Consider the following 26,409-nt stretch of genomic DNA (forward strand, 5'->3'; position numbering starts at 1 on the left):
GCCTAGGTAAAGCCCTCTGTACTACAGAAGCCTGGTATATCTGTGTGAGGGGAGGGTGGCCTCAAGTGGAGATGTCTCAACACCCCTAGTCCAGAGGGTGACAGGGGAGAGGCTGTGGGATCATAATTCCTTTTTTCCCCATGGCATTAAACACCATGTGCAAGTGAGATTCTGGAACTGAGACTGCAATTTCAGCCCACTGGCTGATGCAGCAGATGCAGGGGAGGCAGGGGTTGAACTGCAGCCTAGGCTCTGCCCCTGGGTTGTGGGCTCTATGGCACTGCACTGATAGGCATGCAGCTTCTGGTCCTTGTCCTGATGAAGTCAGTGGATGTGTTCCATGGGCTTCCACAGTAACAGGATCAAGCCCATATAAACACATCACTCAGACTTTATGATCCTGATGTCAGCTTCACCATAGAAACTTGACTTCATTCCTTTAGAGAATATTATAGATCTGGACACTTTCTTCACAGAATATTTGAAGTACATTAAATGTTTAATATCTTTTCATAAGAGTCAAGACGTGCATTTTAAATCAGATCCTTCTCTCTTTGTCAATTTCAACCTTATCCGACTCTTCTTCAAGACTGAAACCCTTGCTGGTAGGCAGAAAGCTGCCAGTTCTGTCAGAAGTCACTTCTTCTCAATGTCTGCTCCTGAGTTGAGTCTGCTCATTTGCAATTGGAATGATTTAAATTCTACTGTAGGATTTTTTTTTAAATCTCCATTCTTGAAGAGAAAGGCTAAATCATCTTGACAGGGATCTGGAACTTTCCAGGCATTCATATTCATCAGAAATTCAAACTTCTGACATCAATAACAATGGCTCTGGGATATCTTGTTTTTAAAGAAACAAAAACTTTAAATAATTTTACTCCCTTGCACTGGGAGTACTTTACAAGCACTTGGGATGATGCAAACCACATCCCAGTGTGGTTAATAAAACAACTCACTGACAGTAATTTAATTACACATTCTTCTATTTGTATGACCTGGAATTTACTTTTTCTTTAAATGAATATTACTTTTCATGCCTAAGCTATAGTGCACAAAGCAGGTGGCAAACTAAGCACTTCAGTAGAGAATATTCCATTTCTTACAGTATAACAGAGTAGTTTTGAATATACCAGGTAAAATTTGCTCTGTGGTCAGGCCACAGCTCTTGTGCTTCATTGATAATATAATTTGTCTAACAAATGGAGGGATCAAAGACGTATCTGAATAACTGAGACGCTCTCTACCCTCTCTCTCAACCAATAAACTAAAACAGCAGCAGTGAAGACAATCAAACTATTACTAGGTGCTTTCAAGTATCAGAGGGGTAGCCGTGTTAGTCTGGTTCTGTAGAAGCAGCAAAGAGTCCTGAACATCTGTTAGTCTATAAGGTGCCACAGGACTCTTTGCTGCTTCTAGGTGCTTTCAGATGGTGATTGAAAATAAACTTCCCCACATGCCCATCACACCTTGTTGAGTGTTATACCTTCCACATCACAGAACTATTGATCTACTATTCACCAAATTGATCTACTATTCACCAAGGTCACTAGAATTAAGCATAATTTTACCTGTTTGAGTGTTCTTTCCATATCGATCCCCTGGCCCCATGGTGCAGCAGGGTTAGCAAGACAATCACCAGCATTCCCTCTCCGTGAAATATCAATTTTTTGCCTTCTAAGGTTACGGAATGTTTCAGCCATCACAAGTACCCCATCATAGGTCAGAGCAGATGTGTACTAAATAGGGAGACAAATGCATCATTTGAGTGTGGCAAGTCTATAGAAAATCAGCTCAGACTTAGATATATTTCTGTTTTAGCCTTCTATGCACCCTGAGAGAAAACTCCCATCAAAGTCAATAGAAGTTTCATCTAAGCAAGGAATGCATGCTCTCAGAGTTGAGATCATATTACAATAGTTCAGCTTTAAAACTTTATTTCAGAAGATCATCAAAAGATCTCTCTGAGGAACCATAACAGGAGACAAATTAAAACAACAAATCTCCCTTTCTCAAACTTTTTGTCATTTATTTTATCCATCTGAGACTAACATCTGCCGAGCCATCTTTACTGAAGGTGAGAGAAGAACTGGTAGTTCACTGAGCAGGTGTAAGATCATGAATAAATGCATTGGAAAGAGTGGGAGAACCCGGTTACTTAAATTGCAGAGTAATCAGGGTTAGTATTTTTCATTTCATTTGCAAAATTTCTGCTTAGTTGCTCTCATGGAATAGGCTATAGTGAAATAAAGGAGACTAGAGAAGTCAGAGTGGAGAGTATCAGTTCTAAGCAAAAAAACCCATGTAAGATAGAGTATGCAGCAGCTGTTAGTTTGAAGACACAGGTGAAAAGTACATAGATGCTCAAAGGCAGGGTAGTCTACTGGATAAGGCACTGGGCTGAGATTCAGAAGACTCATCTGTTCTGTGACTTTGGGTAAGTCAATTCACTTCTTTGTTTCCTTTCCCACATTTTATCTTGTCTGTTTAGGTCGTAAACTCTTTAGTACAGGGATTATCTCTTATTATGTGTTTGTACAGGGCCTAGCACAATGGAGTCCCAATCCCTACCAGGCCTCTAGACACTACCATAATACAACTTATTACTATTAATAATAAATTAACTCTAAGGCACTCATCTTTACAGCCAAGTTGCGGCTTGCCTGTCAAGAAAATGTTAGGTCTGTAGAAGAGGCCAGATTTTGATACGTGTATTGGAGTGGACAGATAAGAACCAGAAAGGGATGCAACTGCACTGTAAGATCATGACAACTTGTAAGCCTTACACCAGGATTAAAATAGAGTGTAATTTCCAGATAGTCAACAATATAGGGATGATATATTAATTATTATTATATCTCAGATTCAGAAGACAGCTTCAGTTATGTGAATCGTAAGTTAAAATGTTTGAAATCCTTGGTAGTATGTAAAATTAACAAGTACCTTTGGAGGGCTATCAGATCCTGGGTATTCTCTCTGATCCAGCTTCTTCCAGCGCTGCATGAGTTTAGTTACCATAGGAGTACTGAAATCTACTAACTGAAATCCTGTTACATTGGCTCCTCCATGCATAAACCTCTCCAAAGAAATATCTTTGAATCCCTAGAAAATCAATTTAACATTTTGTTTGCCCTAGCACATTGTTCTGCGCCAGACATGTTTTAGGTTAGCAAGTGAGCATAAATGAACAGACAGAGAGAAAATAGGTAAACAGATTTCTAAGACAAGTAAAGGCTTAAAACCTGGGAAGAAACTTCAGTCTTAGCATGTTACTTTGAATGATAAAAAAAAAGGTGAATTTAAATGACCAGATCACTGTTCGAATGCAATAGATATGTATCAACAGTTGGAAAAGGCATTACTGGGTATGATGGACAATGTTTGAGAAAACAAATTCAGATCATCATGTCTGAAAAGCAATTTCAGACTATTAAGGGCCTGATCCAGTCTCTATTAAAGTCAAAGGAAAGACTCCAAACTACTTCAATGGGTATTGGATTGAGGCCTAATCCATTATGCCCATGGTTCAAGGTGATATTGCAGAGTGAAGAAGACACTATTTTGTAAGCATAAGCTGTCTGAGACCAATTGTTCAAGCTGAAGATGGATGAGTGATCCAACATATATAATGGAATTTATACGTACAGTTTGTAAGTCTGTCTACCAGTGTAAAACCAACGTAAGTGACATCAGAACCAAGCCTACTATGAAGTTTTAACTGTAGCCATCAGAAAACCATTTCCTCTTTTGTATTTGAAGTTTTTATTAAACCTCAGTGTCAACATAGAAAGAAAAATTAAATTATAGGCACATCCATAATGATGTGCGTCTATGGTTAATTTGTTCAGTGAGTGTAAATCCAACCCCTTTAGTAAAAGGTGCTCTTAGGGATTAATTTCACTTTAGGAATGCATAAATATCAAACTAGCCAACTGACCAACACAAAATACCACCCCCCACAAGTCTTTGCCAACCAAACTACCACTGAAACCTCTCAATTTTTTTTAAACTTCTACTGATTTGGCAAATTTTAATTTATTCCAAGTAGTGTTATTACATTGCATTTAAAAAGCAAGATTTAGAAAAAGTTTTCTGAGGACCTGACCCAATGTCAACTCAAGTGAATAGATAGACCCTCTTTAAAGGCATAGGGGTGCCAAAAGTCTAATTAGCAAGAGCCTGGAGAGGCCTGACGTATCTTGTTTTGAAAACTGAAGGTCGGAAAAAAACTTAAATTTTTTTGAACTGAAGCTGTAAGTACAGTGCAGCACAACAGAGTCATTTGTCAGCTCAAATTCTTTGTGTGAGTAAAGAGTAAGAAAACAAGCAAACAAAAATGTATTTCAGAACTAGAATCTATATTCTCTGCATGAGGATGTTTAGTTTAAGCAAAGCGATTGCTTTAATAATTAAATATTGAATTTACTCTTTTCCTTTCCTCTTTGAACACGCTTTGCACAAATGTATAATGTGGATTTAGAGGGAAAATACTGAATCAGTAATACTACTGGAAGTAGCTTATCTTACAGCAAAACATATGCTACCCTGAAGGATGTGAAGAAGTTATGTTGAACCTTGTTATTCTAGTAATACATAAAAATGAGCACAAAATGATAGTGTAGTATTATATATGGATCAAACTCTGTGCTACGTTATACCCAGGCAGCCCCTTAATCCTGTATTGATTTTAATGGAATGTATCTTAGGGCAAAATTGGGCTTTCTGTTATGCAAATGGCAGCAGTCAAAACAAAAAATGCACATTCTTCAGTACATTGCACCGAACCTATTATGGTAAATTGTATATTGGTTACAAATAGCAAACTTCGTGTGTAGTGTTATAGCGCCACAGCACAGCTGAGTGTTTTACTTGTAAACCACTGACATAATTATACAAAAGGATCTTACCAGGTTTGCAACGATGTAATGGTAGCCTTTAACATGCTTTCCAACACTCACAATCTGTGGGGGGAAAGAAAGAACAAACTATATCTTATTGTACTGCTTTAACTGAGCATTAATCATCATATGATTATGAGAAATGTAATTTTAGCGCCATAATGTTGAGATTCCCCCTTTCCTCCATCAAAGTGATTGAGGTAGCTATAATTTTCCTAATGCCTAATCATTAGAACCTGCTAAAATGCAAAGAGCTAAAATAATTAATGGGCAATCCTGCAATCTGAATGCATTCCATATGATTGAACATGTTGCTGCAGTATATTATTCTAGCAAGTGTAGTACTTGCCTGCAGTATACATATCCAGACACCGGAGGCCATATGATACCATGAAAGACTAAAGGCTGGTTTTTAATTTTTATTTCCCATGCTTGGAGAACATGGTACATTTTTGGCGTTTGGGACAGAAGTTCTCTGTTTTTACAGGGTCAAGTGCTTTATTCAGTCCTGACCCAGGAAGGCGAAGATAATGGTAGCTTGCACGAGTGAAAACTAAATAAGAACTGAGTGCTAGGTTGTGTGGCTCACACTCAGCTCTGAGCTCTTTCTGCCCATTTTGGGGATCAGCTGCAATTGCAACAGGTCGTTTCACAGGCGGCAGGGGACTCCTTGCTTGTTCCACCCACCCCTCTGTACACACGCATAACGGCTAAGCCCAAACTAGCCTGCAGTATTCGGCCCACAGAGAGAAATGATACAGAACCGAGTGAAGCAGTGGAAATTACCCCCTGGCTGCCAGCTGTCACAGCCTTGACTTGGAAGGACCAGCACTGCGGGTGAGAAAATAATTCTCTACCCAAATGAACCCTTGGCCAATACACACAATAATTAGTGACAACTCCGATGGCATTTGCTATGTGGATCCCGGATTATTTACTAGAACAGCTAAGAGTGAATATATTTGGCTGCAGAGCATGACAGGTGCTAATGGCTTAATTTTAAAGTGAAAGCTGCTTTTACCCAACTCCCCAAAGCATTTTAGCTGCAATTCAAACACACAGAAAACAGACACCGGCTGAGATTTTCCAGGTGGGGGAGGGATGAATTTAATAATTAATAGGAGACGCGAAGCCCCCCTCTGCTGCTTTGAACTTCCTCAGCTACAGTCCCTGCCCTGAAGAGTTTACAGTTTTAGCATTCATACAGCACTGTCCATGGTCAAAGCACAGAACAAACATGCACTAATCCTCCCATGCTGAAGATAATTATTAATGTGCCCATTTTACAGATGAGGGATAAATGCCCGAGAGATTAAATTATTTCCCAAAGCACACAGAGCAATTCAGTGTCTAAATCCAGATTAGGATTTGGGATTGACCGATTCCTAATCCCATTGTTATTCTAACAGACCAATCCCCTTCTCATGGTGCAGCAAAATAGAGGAATCCAAAGAGAGCTTAAAAACATTGGCTATTTTTAAGTTATAAGGTATACAAGAAAACTATGTTCCTTCCCTCCGCTAACTACCAAAACACTACTGGCTTCTAATTCTCCTTTTGTTCCAATTATTAAAATCAGATTTGTTTTTTTAAAACAACATGTGTCAGGCTGACCGTTCATAATGTAAACTGAGCACTCATCTGCAGTCCAATAAGGATCCCCTTAAAGTCAGTGGTTAAACTCGCCTTCATTTCAGTTAATCAAATCAAATACTTATAAACAGCCTACTGCACATATGCAGAAGCTTGTCATCATAGCATTGTCCAATGTGCATACGAATTCACCAAATTCACTGCTGGAATAAGTAACTTGCAACTCCATTGGCTTCAATGCAGCTGCCATCCCTCACACCAGTGATCTGCCATTATATCTGTACTCCCATCAGTAATGCTCATAAGACAGGTATACGTACACCTCCAAAGTGCAAAGAAATTGATATAGGTTGCAAAAACCTGTGTTAAATAATTTGTGAAGCATCATTTGTGTGAACTGTTCACTTTTTGAGAAAGAGACTAACTTGACATAGAAGGCAAATGACATGTTAAAAACTGTGGGCCAGATCCTCAACTGGTGTAAAATGTCATAGCTCCATTGAGATCAGTAGAGTGATGACAATTTCCCCGAGCTGAGAATCTGGCCCTGTATAGTTTTGACAGCACAGACATCACTGGCCATTACAGTGCAGCAGGCAAATCAAGCAAGCTCATCATAAACCCACTTATGATCATATGTTTCAGAAGCATTTCTAAAATTGTTAAAATAATAGAAATGAGCAAATCCTGCAAAAATATTATAGCAAATATTGGAGTAAAATTTCTAACTGAATTTGCTTCGGTTAGGTTCGTGCCTTTCTGGTATTTGCTCTCTGCAGACATTCTAGCACGCAAGTTTGCTGTCAGAATTGTTTATGGACACAGCAAATGTTAAGTGAATATTTGAAAATATACGTGGAATGCAAATTTTGAACTTCTTAGAAATTGATTCTAAGAGTTATGCTCATCCAACTGGGGAAGAGAGACAATGTTATGCGACCTATATGTTCAGTCAAAACTAATCAACATGGTTCTGATTTTGAATCTCAAATGTTTATGATGAGCTGCTCATGAACAAGCTATAGAATTATTTGCCATTTGGAAGCAGAATGTTTAATGGAATACCTCACTATGAGCATATGACACCAGCAGTCCAAAATCTACACTGATTACCTACTGACTTCTAGGTGGAGCTTCAGGGGCTGGTTCTGACTATGAAGCCTTGGGTGACAGAGGACCTTACTATCTGAAGGACCACCTTTTCCCCTGTACTATATTGCTGCAGCTACGATAAATGGAGGCACTCAAGATGGAGCCCTTCCTCTATAAAAAGGAGCTGAGGACAGCACATTTTCTGCAAGGGCCCCTCGACTTTGAAATTAAATTCTCACTCAGTTATTATTTTACATTATTTATATTATGGCAGGGCTAGAAGCCGCAACTGCGATCAGGGCCCCACCGTATGTACACGTAGTAAGAGATAGTCTTTGTCCTGAAGAGCTTATTTTATAAATAAAGAGTGAGAGAAATATTATCCCCATTTTACAGATGGGGAACTGAGGCACAGAGAGACTAGGTGGCTTGACTAGTCACACAGAAAGGCTATAGCAGAGAGAGGAATTGAACTGAGTCCCAGGCCAGGAGCCTTAGCCGCAAGACCATCCTTCTTCTCTTCATCTGAAATTGTGTGAATGTATTGATATTTGAGGGACACTAGTCTCTGTTGGAGTGGGCATTTAGAAAAGTCTGAAGCAGCTTAGAGTGAGTTTAGGGAGGAAAGTGATGGGTGGGTTACGCTGGTCTAGAGTGGGAAGGACAGCAGGCCGAAACACACCACCGGTTTGCTTTTGTCATGATATTAATTTTGCATTTTTTAAATTAATAAGGGTATCTAAAGCCTAGAATTGGAGTTCTGTCATGCTGCTGTATTTAAATCCAAACAAACTCATAAATAAATAAAATAAACAATTCTGAATAATGAATAAATAAAAAAACGGTAAGCGGCTCCCAAACAACTTCTGAGCAGAAAATGAGGCAAAATTCATTCAGCACATCATTCACTGTGAACACTTGGTTCTACTAAATACGAGAGCAGAGTCAAATGAATTAGAAATACAAAAAAGCCCAATCAGATCATCAAGTCCATGCCCAAGTAGCAATGCAGGATATTTTCCAATTCACAGAGAGAGAAAGAGAAAGAGAGAGAGAGAGAGAGAGAGATTTTACATGAAAATATCTGTATGTATCCTTAAAAATTGTAATGATCTATTGTAAAAACTCTATAATTTCTATTACAGTTTATTCTGTCTTCTTTCCTCATTTATATGAATGCACTAAAGAGAAAGATTAAACCACATTGAACTGAATTCATTATTATCTCAGAATCCTGACTCAATCCTACAAAAGGACAAAAATTTAGAGATAATGCATAAAACTCTATCAATAACCTACTACAATGCATGTAAGTATCTTAGGCATGAGAACCTAAAAAGAACAGAATACTGGATGGGTCTTTAACTGATGATCTAACATATTCAATTTAAGAACAGATAACCTGATTTTGATCTCCTGTGTACTAGTGTAAATCAAGAGTAACTTCATGTAAGCCAATGGAGTGAGAGTGACATAAAAGTGATGTGAAGTATCAGATCTAGCTTTTCAGTCTTAATTCTGCACTGCCTGGTTTTTACACAGTGTGTTTAACATGACTCTTTAATATTAGCTCAACAGCTGTTCTGGGAGTCTTGCTTGGAAATAGGGTTTCCAACGTTGTATTTAAAAACTACAGGACAGAGCTCAGATGTACCAAATCTTGACTTGAACCTCTGGGGGTAAGTCCTTTCTCCTCCTAACCCCATGCTTCCTAGGGTTTCTCTGTCTCCAGCTCTGGATGCTGCAGAGAACCCAGGGCCCCAGGTGCTGGGCCAGCAGCCTCTGCGACTCTTCTTCAGGCTCTGCATGGGCACCAGGAGCTGAGTTGGAGGCTGCAGTTGCTGGTCTTTACCTGCTGCGGTGCTGCGCCCCCTGCTGGGGACATTGGCAGAGTCTCTGCGAGCAGGGAGGCTACGTCCCTGCCACACAATGCCCCTTCATGACCTTGGCACTTCAGTACAGCTCCAGGGCACACAGCCCCGTCCATTTACCCTGCCAGACAGAGCCTGTGCTGGGAAAGCAGACTGGTCTGCGCTCAAGGGCTGGACTCAGCAGGGAGGCCTGTCCAGTAGGGGGCTAGTACTCACAGGGCCGCATCTTTCCACTCCCCTTCTGACCCTGGCACTTGAGCGTGGTCCCATCTGCTTTCCCTGTGCACCTGTGAGTACTGCCCCCTGCTGTTGAAATGGGATAAAAGGCATCCCATACTGATTTTGTATGGGATGGGCAATTTTCTATTTAAATAAGGGACATCCTTTGTAATACAGGACTATTGGCAACACTAGTTGGAAATTCAGAAACTGATTTAATCAAAAGAAGATAGAGCCATGTCAGTGTTAACAGCTTTGGCCTCTGATTCTTTTCTCACTTGCACTAGTGGAAATTCCACTGACTTCAGTTCAGCCAGTTCTGATTTCCATAAGCAATCAGGCCTTCTGAGTCAGCCTTCCCTCTTTATAGCACAAAATGAATGAATATAACACATCTCATTTAAAAATAATGCCTCACTATTACAGCTTGAAACGTCCTGCTCATTGTGGTTTCCAGAAGACTGGGAGTCAGTGCGGCTGGAATGAAAAGGCCTTATTTTAAGTTAAATCACCTGCTAAAAGCTAAAGCTGTGCATAACAAATGGAAATTTTACAGCTGCTTTCCCCTTCAGGATAGTGTGACAATCCCCTGGCCTAAGAAAAAGAAGCCACACAATAAAGTGAGGCCTGTGTAATACACTGTAAAAGGTGTGGAGGCTTGTAAAAGATAAAAGATTGAGACTTGAACAGAAATATTGTGGCAGAAGGGGTAACAACATAAACCGTATAAGAGATGAGAATTTATACAGTGTCTGAAGCTGGGATAAATCTTTTACAAAGCCACTCAGAAACCATAAAAAAGCCACTGAGAAACTAGCTTAACTTCCACAGCAAGTCCTGAAGAAAGTTGATGGGGATGCTCTTGTTGGGTGAGTAGCTAGAGATTTACAGTACAGATGCTCTAACACAGGGGTGGGCAAACTTTTTGGCCTGAGGGCCATATCTGGGTATGGAAATTGTATGGCAGGCTATGCATGCTCACAAAATTGGGGGTTGGGGTGCAGGACGGGGTAAGGGCTCCAGCTGGGGGTGTGGGCTCTGGGGTGGGGCTGGAGATGAGGGGTGGGGGTACAGGAGGGTGCTCTTGGCTGGGACCAAGGGGTTTGAGGGCAGGAGTGGGATCATGGCTGGGGCAGGGGGTTGGGGCGTGGGAGGGGACCAGGGGTGCAGGCTCCAGGCAGCACTTATCTCAAGCAGCTCCCAGAAGTAGCGGCATGTCCCCCATCCAGCTCCTACATGGAGGTGAGGCCAGGCAGCTCTGCGCACTGCCCCATCCACAACTGCCACCCCTGCAGCTCCCATTGACCGTGGTTCCCGGCCAATGGGAACTGCAGGAGCGGTGCTTGGGGTGGAGGCTGCATGCAGAGCCCCCTGGCTGTCCCTACACATAGGAGCCGGATGGGGGACGTACCGCTGCTTCCAGGAGCCGCACAGAGCGGGGCAAGCCCCAGACCCCGCTCCCTGGTGGGAGCTCAAGAGCCGGATGAAAATGTCTGGAGGGCTGGCTGCGGCCCCTGGGCCGTAGTTTGCCCACCCCTGCCCTAACATAATTAAAGAGGAAGTTAAAGGAAGCAACAGACAGATAAGCAATAGGCTGTTAGTAAATGGGTTTCCTTCTCTATTGCAAAGCAGTGGCACAGCCTAAGCATGGGTGGCACCACACATCCATAGTATGTGGTAACTGAAAGCACCTGACTAAGCACAGAAGAAAGGAACTTCAAATACAGAGCCCACCACTGCTATAAACAGAGTACACAGAGCTGTGCAGAGAAAACACCTGGCTGTGCTGGAATAAAAACCCCTCAGAATTGTCTCAGAAGGCATGAGTAAGAAACACCCTGGCAGGTTGCCACTTTCTGCTGCTTTTGCTACTCTAACTCATTTCTGTTCCAAGCCCATCCCTGGGAAATGTGCATTTGTAAATAAAGGTAGATTAGGTTAATTTATTAATCCTTTGTCTGTCTGCTGCGCTGCCAACTCATTCTCTTTCCTTCAAGAAACAACCCTCTGTTAGGGTCCAAAACTCGTTAGCTATGCAGTGCTGTGACAATGTGCTTTCGTATTACTGGTGTAGTTTAAGCTCGTCCGTGTTGCTGCACCGTTACATCACATCTAGACATGGATGAAATATCCAATGTGAAAAAACTTAATGGAAAATTTCAAACAGAGGGGCCTTTCCCAATTCATTGCTGACCACAGGCAGTGGTGGGGGAGGGAGGAAGGTCCCTTTCCCAGAGGGCATAGTGATGGGTTTCCAAAGGGGTTGCCGCACTGGCTGTTCTCAGTTTCACCCTGCTACAATCCACGTGTCTACGCTGCTGGGCAAGAAGGAAGAAGAAGAAGAAGGAGAGAGAGAGGAAAGAAGAAAAGGAAAGACCTGTTGAAGAATCCCCCAAATCCACAGCCTTCCTTGGGAACTAAGCACAGTCAGCTGCTATTGTAACACAGAGGCAGCCGACAGGAGCGGTGCAGTTACCACAACAATGCAGGGAGAACTATTCAGGTGCCAAGAAGTTTGACCAGTGAGCTGCTTTGCAGTCCTATCTGGGCAGAGTCAATCTGAGAGCCCATTTTCCAGGCTTGTGGGCAGGCTGTGCATGAAAATATGAGAAGGGGAGACACTAGATTAGCCTGTGACAGTGGGTACAGGGATCCTTTTTATGCAACTGACTTGAATGTAAAGGCATGAGGCTATGTCTACACTGGCAATTGAATGACAAAACTTTTGTCTTTCAGAGGTGTTAACCTCCCCTGCCCCGAAAGACAAAAGTTTTGCCATGACAACTGCCAGTGTGAACAGCGCATTGTTGGCAGGAGCGCACGCCTGCTGACAACGCAAACGCCACTCATTGGGGATGGAAGTTTTTTGTCTGCAGGTGAGCCAGCAAACTGCAGCTACACTGCATGACTTTTAGCGGCGCAGTTGTAGCAACACAGCCATGTCGCTAAAAGCTGTGTAGTGTAGACATAGCCTCAGTAAAGCATGAGAATGAGTTAAGGGTAATTTGGCCACACACCAAGTACTCTGTTAAAGTTAGCAGAACCTCCAAAATAAACAAAACCAATAAGCCAAATAGATCTATATTTTAATTAATGAATAGTTAAATTTACAACTTTATCATGTTAGCAGTGTAACCTGCAGCTAGGTGGCATTACTTCATCAGGATTAGCTATCATTGGCAGAGTGCAGCAAATAGAGCAAACAGTATATGTTGGTTTCCATATTTTTCCCCAGTCACAAACTGTATTAAACCAATTCAGTTTTAGTTTGGTGGTAGAAATAATAATTAAACTCTACACTTAGGGCCTGATCCATCTCTCACTGAAGTGGGAGTTGGATCTGAACCCCACTTTTCATCACAAAGCACTTTACCAATGTGGAAATTGAAGATCAGCAATGTTAAAGTACTTGCTCAAAGACATACATTGAGCTGGTCACAGATCTGGGGACAGATTCCATGATTCCTGATTCTAAGCAGCTTGCTGTAACCACATGACAATACTGCTTAACCATATTAATTAATTATAACTTGGCTTCCGATTTTTAAAATATAAGCATTACAATGTTAATAGTGGTTTACTTCCTAGATATCATTGTTAATGGTACAAGATGCTGTGAATGTTCTCTTTACTAATGTGTATAATTCCATTGAACAACTGAATGTACGTCTGACACTGAATAACAATTTTCACCTCTGTCTTTAACGGTGAAGGCAATTCTGTATGAGTGGTGATGTTAGGGCTGGCTGATGCAGAACACTGATGGAGCTGAGTGAAGAAGTGCTGGTCTCTTGGAAAAGGTTGCATTGGGCACTTGTATTGGAAAAAAAAGATTGAAATCAACCTGCTGTACAGCTCAGGAGCCAGATTGCTGATCTTGACAACTAAACTGTTATATTATGCAACGTTAAAAAAAAGACAGATCAGTGTTTATAGATGAGATATATTTAAAGATTCTCATACAGCAAATGTAAGAGCTTTGGACTGTGCAAGGTAGAAGATGGGAAAGCCAATGCAACCTGGATTACTACAGACAGAAGAGAAAAGATGGATACAAAAGCTTGAGAAAAAAGACACCAGAAGTCGATATAAATTTGTAAGGAAAGAAGTAACCACTGCAATAAGGGTCCTATTCAACTATCACTGCAGTGAGTTGGAGTTTTTCAAAGATTCACGAACTATGGCCTTTTATAATCTGGCCCAGAGATTTTTAAGGGAGTGGGACAGGAGATAGCAGAATCCATTGTGGACATCTTCATTTAAGTAAAAAGCTCATAAAACGATAAAAAATGGCTCCTCCAGCCCCTGGGTGTTCACACCAAAAAGGACAAGCTGCACTTCACGTGCAGGATTTTTCACAAACTCCAGTAGTTCACAGTCAATGCTGAACAGCAGGTAAAGGCAAGTTGACAAAACACTGTTCAACCATTTTCAAATACAAAGAAAGGTAAACAAAAAAAAAATACAGCCCCGCCATATATATTTCCACAAATGTGCACACACCTGGATCAAGAGGGAGAGCTCAGCACTTATCTTTTGACAGCTTCAGTGCAATAGAGCTTGGGGGTATAAGCTTGAAATTTGGGATGGAGATAGTCTCTAGGGGCTAAATTGTGGCTGCGGCATAAGGCCTGTATCGGGATAGTGTGCAGCTGTGCTGCCCCACGAGCAGACCATCAGAACCACATTGTGTCTCTGAGTCACAATCTGGTTCCCTTTCACTCCTTGCTCCAGAGGGAAGTAATCTGGACCCGCACTACACCTGGGGCAAATTAATCCCAGTTGAGCTCCACTGACCAGTGCACTGGAGAGCAGAACAAAGGCTCCACTCACTCTCTGATCCCATCAACTTTTCATCCCCAGGGGAGGGTGAGTAGCAATCCCCACCAAAGGATGATCTCATGCTGTTGCCTATGATGCAGGTAGCCAGAGCAGGAGAGTAACAGCTACCTTGCTGCCCAGCGCTGGCTCATTAGTTGAACCACAATCTGGCCTTACATTTGCAAAATTCAGTTATGAAAGAGTATTTACCTGATGACATACTTTTTCCCACAAGACCCATCTATGCATGTGCAAGTGAACAGTACACATAGAATGAGGTAGGTCTATGTGTATCTGTTCCTTATTTCAGACAAATTCTAGGCCTCATTCTGACATTTTGTTTACATGGAGTTTAATGGGACTGCTCATATAAGTACTACTCAGTGCGATTAGTGTTGGACAGTTGGACCCTAAATCTGGCCAGAAATAAGGGTCAGATCTGTAACACCCTGTCTCAGTCATGCTATATCCCTACCATATTAACTATGCATTGTTCATATATGAGCAATGAATGAGCACTCCTGTGGAAAAATAGTGCAAGACAATGTGTTTAAAGACTGCATGCATTCAAAGGTTGTATGCATGTGCACAAGCAGACAGAGTAAAGATTGAACAGGCACCATCAACTTTGGCATTTCCTTTTTTTTTAGAAATTACATTAACATTTTCCTTTAGTACAGAGTAAAAAAAAGACAAACAAACCCCAAAACCACAAAATCATGTTACAAAATCTGTGGAACTAACAATAGTGAATATCCATCATCATCTCTTTCTGCATGCATTGTATTTTGTCTGGTTAGAGTGCAAAATCTCTTGGACTCATATGTCTTAATACACTTTTTGAGTGCTGCATAAATTTGAAGCAACAACAATTAAAGCAAATATATTTGAACAAATAGGATATATTTTAGTTAAAATAATTGAGAATGACTCTACAATTTATTGCCTATGTTATTCTCCAACCATTTCTACATTTTCATGTGAGCTTTAATGGCATCCTCCTTCAGTCCCGTTTGAAAGTGGGCAAATGAAGAAATAAAAAAGAAATATATGAAGTATTCACTAGAACGTGGAAAGCAAACTAATCCAACTGATTAAATCCAAGTAAATCTTAGAAGAGTGGTTCTCAAACTATTGTACGGGTGACCCCTTTCACATAGCAAGCCTCTAAGTGTGACCGCCCTTATAAATTAAACACACTTGTTTATATATTTAACACTATTATAAATGCTGGAGGCAAAGCAGGGTTTGGGGTGGAAGCTGACAGCTCGTGACCCCCCTATGTAAAACCTCATGACCCCCTGAGGGGTCCCGACCCCCAGTTTGAGAACCCCTGTCTTAGAACAAGGTGATCTGACATTTCCCTAAACAGTGTGCACATTTTGCTACACATCTATTTTCTTCCTGCTCTAGTAAACTGAGTAGTATCATTGATTTTGAAGCATATACAGTTTGGATCGTGCTACCTCATAAAAAACAGATAGGAATTTTAGTTACAATTCTGCAGTTGCTGTTACTTGGGAATACCCTGCTTTGCTTTGCTTGGGTCTCTGTGATAATGCTTTTTGTTCCATGGGTACATTTGTGGTGAAATAGGAGTTCAGCATCCAAATCCAGCACACCTATAGTAGGATTAAAATAATGAGCTGCCACTCATTTAAAAGACAGACGTCCATATTTCCAGTTTGAATTTACCTCCACTTGGCTGCTGAGCTTTACTGAACAAGCTGAAAATACAAATGGAGACACTGTTTTACAGTGCCCAAGAAGAAGAAATGAGCACTCTTGGTGAAACATGGGAGAAACATACTGATGTTGATTCTTGTTATGTAGTGCATCTGACTATTGTTGCTATGGACTGTTCCGTTTATAAATTACTAGTCACTGCACGTGTTAGCAGTTTGATTGTTAGGAAATGGAAAGCTAAGCTGCACAGCACTTACCAATAATGTAGGCATGCAAATTAGTTTAGGAGGGCAATTTGGAAGCACAGTTTAGAAGCACAAAATGATTAAGTAGATAGAATCCTCAGTCTCATTCAATTACTTTTGTCCTCTAATTCATAAAAATGTTTGTGCTCTTAAACACCTGTGATTGAAAGCGTAATTGTTCACAGAATGGGCACAGGCAAATCATGAGGTAGCATGATCCTGTGGCAATGGACTGTGAGTCAGTAACTCTTGGTTCTGCCACCAACTTGTGTGTGAACTTGGACTCGTCACTTCCCATCTCTGTCCCTCCATTTCCCTTCTTCTATCTTGTCTTTCTAAACTGCAAGCTCATTCAGGTCAGGACAGCCTCTATGTGTCTATACACCACCTAGGTCAGCATCCTGGGGTCCTAGAAGCATAGAATCATAGACTTTAAAGTCAGAAGGGACCATTATGATCATCTAGTCTGACCTCCTGCACAGTGCAGGCCACAGAATCTCACCCACCCACTCCTGTATCAAACATGAGTCTGAGCCACTGAAGTCCTCAAATCATGGTTTAAAGACTTCAGGGTGCAGAGAACCTTCCAGCAAGTGACCCGTGCCCCATGCTGCAGAGGAGGTGAAAAAACCCCTGGGCCTCTGCCAATCTGCCCTGGAGGAAAATTCCTTTCTGACCCCAAATATGGCCATCAGCTAAACCCTGAGCATATGGGCAAGACTCACCAGCCAGCACCCAGGAAAGAATTCTCTGTAGTAACTCAGATCCCACCCCATCTAACATCCCATCACAAGCCATTGGCATATTTACCGCTAGTAGTGAAAGATGAATTAATTGCCAAAATTAGGCTATCCCATCATACCATCCCCTCCATAAACTTATCAAGCTTAGTCTTGAAGCCAGATATGTCTTTTGCCCCCACTACTCCCCTTGGAAGGCTGTTCCAGAACTTCACTCCTCTAATGGTTAGAAACCTTTGTCTAATTTCAAGTCTAAACTTCCTGGTGTCCAGTTTATATCCATTTGTTCTTGTGTCCACATTGTTACTAAGCTTAAATAATTCCTCTCTCTCCCTGGTATTTATCCCTCTGATATATTTATAAAGAACAATCATATCCCCCCTCAACCTTCTTTTGGTTAGGCTAAACAAGCCAAGCTCTTTCAGTCTCCTTTCATAAGACAGGTTTTCCATTCCTCGGATCATCCTAGTAGCCCGTCTCTGAACCTGTTCCAGTTTGAATTCATCCTTCTTAAACATGGGAGACCAGAACTGCACATGGTATTCCAGATGAGGTCTCACCAGTGCCTTATATAACGGTACTAACACCTCCTTATCTCTACTGGAAATAGCTCGCCTGATGCATCCTAAAACCGCATTAGCTTTTTTCACAGCCATATCACATTGGCAGCTCATAGTCATCCTGTGATCAACCAATACTCCGAGGTTCTTCTCCTCCTCTGTTATTTCCAACTGATGCCTCCCCTGTTTATAACAATAGTTCTTGTTATTAATCCCTAAATGCATGATCTCACACTTTTCACTATTAAATTTCATCCTATTACTATTACTCCAGTTTACAAGGTCATCCAGATCTTCCTGTATGATATCCCGATCCTTCTCTTGGCAATACCTCTCAGCTTTGTGTCATCCATAAACTTTATTAGCACATTCCCACGTTTTGTGCCAAAGTCAGTAATAAAAAGATTAAATAAGATTGGTCCCAAATCCGATCCCTGAGGAACTCCACTAGTAACCTACCTCCAGCCTGACAATTCACCTTTTAGTATGACCCAACCAGTTCCTTATCCACCTTTCAATTTTCATATTGATCCCCATCTTTTCCAATTTAGCTAATAATTCCCCATGTGGAACCGTATCAAATGCCTTACTGAAATCGAGGTAAATTAGATCCACTGCATTTCCTTTGTCTAAAAAAATCTGTTACCTTCTCAAAGAAGGAGATCAGGTTGGTTTGGAACAATCTACCTTTAGTAAAACCATGTTGTATTTTGTCCCAATTACCATTGACCTCAATGTCCTTGACTACTTTTTCCTTCAAATTTTTTTCCAAGACCTTGCATACTACAGATGTCAAACTGACAGTCCTGTAGTTGCCCGGATCACTTTTTTCCCCTTTCTTAAAGATAGGAACTATGTTAGCAATTCTCCAGTTGTATGGGGTACAACCCCTGAGTTTACAGATTCATTAAAAATTCTCGCTAATGGGCTTGCAATTTCATGTGCCAGTTCCTTTAATATTCTTGGATGAAGATTATCTGGGCCCCTTGATTTCCTCCCATTAAGCTGTTCGAGTTTGGCTTCTACCTCAGATGTGGTAATATCTACCTCCATATCCTCATTCCTATTTGTCATCCATTATCCCTAAGCTCCTCATTAGCCTCATTAAAGACTGAGGCAAAGTATTTGTTTAGATATTGGGCCATGCCTAGATTATCCTTAAGCTCCACTCCATCCTCAGTGTTTAGTGGTCCCACTTCTTCTTTCTTTGTTTTCTTCTTATTTATACGGCTATAGAACCTTTTACTATTGGTTTTAATTCCCTTTGCAAGGTCCAACTCTACATGGCTTTTGGCCTTTCTCACTTTATCCCTACATGTTCTGACCTCAATAAGGTAGCTTTCCTTGCTAATCCCTCCCATCTTCCACTCCTTGTAGGCTTTCTGCTTTTTCTTAAACACCTCTCTGAGATGCTTGCTTGTCCAGCTTGGTCCACAACTCCTGCCTATGAATTTTTTCCCCTTTCTTGGGATACAGGCTTCTGATAGCTTCTGCAACTTTGACTTGAAGTAATTCCAGGCTTCCTCTACCTTTAGATCCACAAGTTCTTCAGTCTAATCCACTTCCCTAACTAATTTCCTTAATTCTTTAAAGTTAGCCCTTTTGAAATAAAAAAACCCTGTCACCGATCTATTTTTGTTTATCCTTCCAGTTAGTTTAAATTGAATTAGCTCATGATCACTTGAACCAAGATTGTCCCCTACAACCATTTCTTCTATGAGGTCCTCACTACTCACCGAAACCAAATCTAAAATGGCAACCCCTCTTGTTGGTTCAGCAACTACTTGGTGAAGGAATCCATCAGCTATCGCATCTAGGAAAATCTGAGCCCTATTATTATTACTAGCACTTGTCCTCCAGTCTATATCTGGGAAGTTAAAGTCTCCCATGATCACACAATTCCCTTTAGTATTTACTTCATTAAAAACATTAAAAAGGTCTCTATCCATATCCAAATCAGGTCCTGGCGGTCTATAGCACACCCCAAGCACTATCTCAGGGGTGGCTCTAGTAGCTTTTTTCCCCAGTGTGATTTTTGCCCAGACAGACTCTGTCTTATTCATTTCATCCCTTCTTATTTCTTTACAGTTTACCTCATCATTGATATACAATGCTACTCCACCACCTTTGCCTTTATTTCTGTCTTTCCTAAACAGCACATACCCTTCAATACCTGTACTCCAGTCATGACTACCATTCCACAATGTTTCTGTTATCCCTATAATATTCAGTTTCACTTCCTCCATTTTGTTACCTAGGCTCCTTGCATTGGTGTACAAACATCTTAATTCTTGCTGTTTGGCTTCACTCACGTTCTTTACCCGATTAGGCCCAGACGTTCTACCGCCAGTATCACCTATTAGAATTGTATCTACACTATCCTTCCTCTGTATGTCCATTCTCCTACCCATGACAGTATCCTTTCTTGCTTCATTTTCTTCCCTCTCAATGTTAAAATCCAGCGTGGAGATTACCTGGACATCTCCCTCTAATTTCTAGTTTAAAGCTCTCTTAATCAGTTGTGCCAGCCTCCATCCTAGAAGTCTATTTCCCTCCCTACTCAGGTGAAGTCCATCCCAAGAGAACAGTCCTCTGTCCATGAATGCTCCCAGTGCTCATACATTCCAAAGCCCTCCTTATAGCACCACTGCCTTGAGCCATCTGTTGATCACCATAATCTTGTCACACCTTTGTTGCCCTTCTCTAGGAACAGGCAGAATCCCACTGAAGATCACATGAGCCTTGATTTCCGTAAGTGTCTTCCCCAGCCTGGCATAGTCTCCCTTGATACGTTCCAGCAAGAATCTAGCTGTATCGTTTGTTCCCACATGAAAGACAATCAGCGGATTCTTTCCCACTCCCGTTAGGATCCTCTTCAGCCTCAGGTCCACATCCCGTGTCTTAGCACTGGGCAGACTGCACACCCTTCTGTTCTCTGGATCAGCTCTGATTACAGATTCTCCAGTCTATCCCCTGTTCCCTCTGGCTGCAAGTCCTCTCGATTCCTATTCACCCTTGCAATCCTCTGCAACCCATCCCGTATCCTCCTGGGGCTCATGTTTGGTGTCATCTCCATTGACTTGTCCCCTCTCCTTATAGGGCTAGATGCTCTTCTCTTCTTCCTTGCCCTCTCACCTTCAGCAACCACCTGCTGTGCCCCTTCTTCATTTTCCAATCCTGCAAACCTGTTCCTGAGCTCTATTACTCCTTCACTAGCCCGTCTTTTCCTCTGCCTGGTTCGCTTAGTCACATGCTTCCACTGTTCACTTTCCTCACCCAGCAGTCTCCTCTCAGAGTTCTTTGGTCCTGCTTCCATCTGCAAGTCTAAGCTTTTCCCTTCAACCTCATCAGGTCTTTGCTCCATCATCCGCTCGAACCCCCTTCTAAACTTGACCAGAGTTTCCACCTGCATCTCCAATCCTCAGATCTTTTCTTCCATCAGCTCTATCAGGTGGCACTTCATGAAGACAAAACTCTTTTCAGGTACCCCCTCCAGGATCATGTACATGCTGCAGCTTCCACATCCGGTCATCCTCATTGTGTCTTTCACTGTTGCCTCTGTATCTGTCATAGGCTTCCCACTTAAATCCTGTAAATCTCGGAAACACAAACCAACCCAAAACACCACCGCCCACAGCAAAACAAACCTCCAACAAGCACCAAGACACTGCTAGAACATTGCACACTCCCTTCAGTAGCCTGTGTGTTCCTCTGCCTGCCTCTCTTAGTCTTCCCCCAAACTCCCCCTGTCAACTCCCACTCAAACTCCCCTGTTTACAGCTCTGTTTGCTGGCTCCTGTGCTGCTGCAGCTGTCTATGCCGCTGCCTGACTGGCTGGCTACCTTTATAGGACTCCTAGTCAGAGAAGCCCCACCCGCTAATCAGGGCTTAGCTTCTCTTCCAGCACACTGCCCCTACCAGCCTCCACACATACAAATACAACTACAAATAGCTACAAATACCTTCTCCTCCAACAGAAGTCCTGACCTCAGAGGGGGATTCTAGGCATTATTGTAATACAAATTAGGAACAATAACAACAACATTGTTGAAATGTAGCCCTAAGTTATAAATATTTGAGATAAGAACATAAGAACACAAGAACAGCCATACTGGATCAGATCAAAGGTCCATCTAGCCCAGTATCCTGTCTTCCAACATTGGCCAATGCCAGGTGCCCCAGAGGAAATGAACAGAACAGGTAATCATTAAGTGATCCACCCCCTATTACCCATTCCCAACTTCTGGCAAAAAGAGGCTAGGGACACCATTCCTGATTTTGTGCATCAGATACATATCTAAAAACTATGGAATAAATGTGCCAGTCAAATGTGTTTTTTTAGTGGATTAACTCTCAGTATACTTCTCCATTTACAATTTTTTAGTGAAAACATGTTGGCTGTTTTTATTATGCCTGTGTAAATGTATATGAAACAAAAAGCTCAGGTAACTACTTATTAGTAATATACGTGTATATAAATTGAGGCAGGAGAGTGAAAGTTAATTATACCTGCTAACATCAGTCTATGTATTTGGATTAGAAGCAGGAAGACCCTATCAGGGATCAGATGGTCATCTCCTATGAGGACACATTATAGGACAATTAAATCTAATTTAGATCTTACAAAGAGCAAGCTTGTGAAATAGATTTAGATAAAGTAGATCTCTGGGTATTGGGAAAGTCCAAAACACTGGAGTCTTATTTCAACAACAGCATACATGCTTATTTTAAACTGGAGCTGGACTTAGCATTTTGGAGTGTAAGTATGAAGCAACTTCCTCTTTGTCCATTTGTATCCTATACCTGTCCACCAAGATCATAAAGAGCTGGCATTACTTTTCTATCTTGGTTTTTATACCATGCCATCAGCATAAGGATTTTGAGGAAGATGATTAACTGGAGATATCCTCAAAACTTAAGTAACACATTAAACATCCATAAAAGAGTGGGAATTTTTATGTTCCCTATCCTCCAAATGCAGTAGCAGAATCCTCATGCTTGTCCTTTTCAACCTTAGCAATCATTGTACGAAGCGACAAAGAGTCCTGTGGCACCTTATAGACTAACAGAAGTATTGGAGCATAAGCTTTTGTGGGTGAATAGCCACTTCATCAGACACAAGCGTCTGATGAAGCAGGTATTCACCCATGACAGCTTATGCTCCAATACTTCTGTTAGTCTATAAGGTGCCACAGGACTCTTTGTCGCTTTTTACAGATCCAGACTAACATGGCTACCCCTCTAATCATTGTGCGGGTTTTCAGAGCTATCTTCCCAAGGAACAGGTTCTTTCTTTCTTTCTTTCTTTCTTTCTTTCTTTCTTTCTTTCTTTCTTTCTTTCTTTCTTTCTTTCTTTCTTTCTTTCTCTTTCTTTCCAATTAACTTCTCTTTACATTTACTTTTGTCTTCACATAGCTAATGAACTCATCATAAACCAGAATCTCAGCTATCTCAGGGTAGGACATACAGTATAATATACATCCCCTTCTAAGAAGAAGTGTTCAGAACCTAGCCTACACTTCTTTAATACACATTAATTTACACTCACACAAATAAGTCAGTTTCTCACTCAGCAAAAATTGAAGAGCAGAGCACTTTGCACTGAAGTCTCATTTTACTAAGACTTACTTCTGCTAATATACACTACAGAACATTGACTTGTAGATCACACAACTTAACTTCATTTCTCAAAAAGTGTGGGGGGAAAAGGCCTATTGAATCAATTAGGCAGCTTGAGACTCAGTCAATTCCTCTTCTGTAAAGTCACCACATCTATCATCTACAGGCTACCGGAATCCTCATGCAAAATGAAAGACGCCAGGGCCTGATATTTTAAAATGCCACCACTTTGTGTTAGCTACCATACAACATAAGCAAAGGGCTGATCCTAGTCCTATTAAAGTAAATGGCAAAACTTCCACTGATTTTGGTAGTGCAGAATCAGGCCTAAGCCTATCCAAACAAAGAGTGCAAACTATTCCAAAAAGGAATTGTCCATGCAGAATGTAGAGCTGATTTCAATCTTGGTTGCTGACATGAGAATCAAGAGTGGCTCCTAGAAGTCAATGGAGTCACACCAGTGTAAAACCAGTATCAGTGAGATCAGAATCAAAATGATAGCATGCTCTAAAATATGTATTTCCTTGCCATTAAAGCAATAGATGATAAATAGATCCATGAGTTTATGCAGAAATATGCATTCAAATATATACGGACATATACCACTCTCTATAGAAGCCCCTCCCCCCCAAATACTCAGGGGAAAAAAATTGCTTCCCTACACACTTTAAAATCAGTCCTAAAAACCAATGCTCTTTTGTTTTATTACAAAAGAGATTGGATAGGAGAAGGATTTGATTATAAGCTACAATAAGTATGCATTAAAACACAATGACACAGTAGCAAAAGATTTGGCCAAATTAATATGTATGGCATCACCTATTTGAAATAATCCTTGTTAAATTTAGAAGTGCCATATCCTTAATTCTTAGTTTCATTCTCCCATGTTTCTGCCGTTAAAATAATTAATCTGTAATGGTTTTCAGAAAAAAAAACCTACTTTGCACATTTCTGAATCACAAATGGCATTTTATATTTTGCTGCCCATACTAGCATCTGCATCACTAAAGTTTTATGCAATAAAAACTTTATAAACCTCTAATATATCTTTTGCAAAATAAAAAAATAAGGAAATAAAATAAAGCAAGTAGCACAATAAAACAGAATTTAGCACCACTAGATGGCATTCATTCACTGTAGTATTCACACAGTGGCAATAGATACTGAAAAGTGAATGTTCAGAGCATCAGCATAATATGTGAGATTACGTGAGACACAAAAAGAATATACTTCCTCAAGTTATTTTCCTATCACTTAGCAAAATGCTCTTTTCTAACTATTATTTTTTCCCGTCATTTAAGAAATAGCTCAGAGAGAGACAGTTATATGTCCAGGTTCTCCAGATGAGAATGGTAACATTTTAAGCCCACTTGGCACAGGTATAAATGGCTACAGAAGTACAAGGCAGTGGATAATCAAGCCCATAGTCTTTCCTTTACATAACTGCTGCCTTCGTTAACTAAGGAAGAACATGCCCTCCATCCCTTCTCCAAAAGATCACTTATTTCACTCTTTTCCATTTTCACAAATACTTTGCTATCGATAATAACACTCCCCCTTTAAATGTGTGTAATAATGATTTCAAGACCTTGTACAGCTGGAAATATGTTGTCTATGATGTTTGGAGAACAGTAAATAACCCTGGATAAACATAAACAATTTCTTCAAATAAAATTGGCATTTAAAATATATATTTTTGAAAATAGATGCATAGATTCTAACACCAGAAGGAACCATTGTGATCATCTAGCCTGCCCTCCTGTGTAGCACAGGCCATAGAACTTCCCCAAAATAATTCCCTGAGCAGAGCTTTTAGAAAAACATTCAATCTAGATTTTAAAAAATCCAGTCTAAAACTTGGGGGACTCTTCTTAATCAACTTGGGAGCAGAGTGTTGTTCTGTCAGCCAAGAGACTTTGGTTCAAGACTCCCCAAGCACTGATATGTTAAAGCTCCGGGCTGATGTTTGAGCAGCACGAGCATTGCCTGCTGTCTCAGAAGTGGCTATCCACTCTGACCTGCCAGCTGCTGTGATGGAAGCTTAATATCAAAATGAAGATGGGGAGAAAGTGGAGATAAAATATTGGCCCTTGAATAAACCTTGGGGAAACCTCCTCTTGACTGGCAAAAATAAATGAAGGGTAAAGCTTAGAGGCTACTTTTGTGGAACTATAGTAATGGGTTTACAGTGACATTAAAAGTTGTATTACCTGTTCTAAAAGATTCTGAAGCCTCTCTATTTCACAGTCTATTACAAATTTCTTTTCTTGTCTTCGATCCAGGTCTTCTAAAAGCCTCCTGTAGCTGGCATCATTAAAATTCTCCACACATATGGCACTGACTTGCCAGCTATTTTGTCCCGCTTTTTCCATAATAGCTTGAAGTATTGAGTAACCTAAAAGAAAAGGATACAATACACTAACAACACAATCTTTGCATTTTATGAATCATAACTGTTATTAATCAATATAAAATCCCTTAATGTATGGTCTAATAGAGAGGGGATTGGGAGGAGTCATAGCTCCTAGGTCCAACTCTGCTACTGGCTACCTATGACTTTGGGCACAGCACTTAAACTACCTATAAGCTTAATAATTATTATTACAAGCATTTATATGGCCATCACTGTGAGAAATAAATTGATAAATGGAGATGACACCGATCTAGCTCACAGGGAGATTGTAAAGCTTAACCAGTGAATGTTTGTGAAGCGCTCTGAGGCCACTGAATGAAAAGCACAAACCCGACACGGAAGAGCAAGGGGTAGAGACCAGCTCAGGGCCCAGGCAGCTGCACACAGACACACCTGCAAAGCCTGCACAGGCTGGAGGCAGGGCTTTGAAAAGGGAAGCAGAACAGTTCAGAGGCAGGAAGGGAGGAGTAGATGGCTTCTCTGAGGGGGAAGTACTGCCCAGTATTCATTGCCCAGGACCTGAGAACACAGACCTGTGAAAACCCACAAAGGAGAGGCAGGTGACGGAGTGTGCAGGTCAGGGAACTGACTGAAGTAATCTACTCTGGGAAGCCGAAGGAAACTGGGGTAGGATGTGGTCTGGGAGAGGCAGTGG

At 41.1% G+C, this 26,409-nt stretch overlaps 1 protein-coding gene across 8 annotated transcripts in view; it reads right to left on the reverse strand.

Moving 5' to 3' along the window:
• Positions 1–26,409, reverse strand: part of GRIA4 (glutamate ionotropic receptor AMPA type subunit 4) — a 329,847-nt gene that overhangs the window by 88,057 nt on the left and 215,381 nt on the right. For all 8 annotated transcript variants that reach the window (XM_045018837.1, XM_045018818.1, XM_045018828.1 and 5 more), the window contains 4 exons: positions 25,552–25,736; positions 4,905–4,958; positions 2,941–3,099; positions 1,569–1,736 (listed from right to left, as the gene is read on the reverse strand). In XM_045018837.1, the coding sequence (XP_044874772.1) occupies positions 1,569–1,736; positions 2,941–3,099; positions 4,905–4,958; positions 25,552–25,736 (566 nt within the window). The remainder of the gene's footprint in view (positions 1–1,568; positions 1,737–2,940; positions 3,100–4,904; positions 4,959–25,551; positions 25,737–26,409) is intronic.

This window comes from Mauremys mutica, chromosome 1, assembly GCF_020497125.1.
Source record: "Mauremys mutica isolate MM-2020 ecotype Southern chromosome 1, ASM2049712v1, whole genome shotgun sequence".
In the NCBI taxonomy this organism is placed as follows: domain Eukaryota; kingdom Metazoa; phylum Chordata; order Testudines; family Geoemydidae; genus Mauremys; species Mauremys mutica.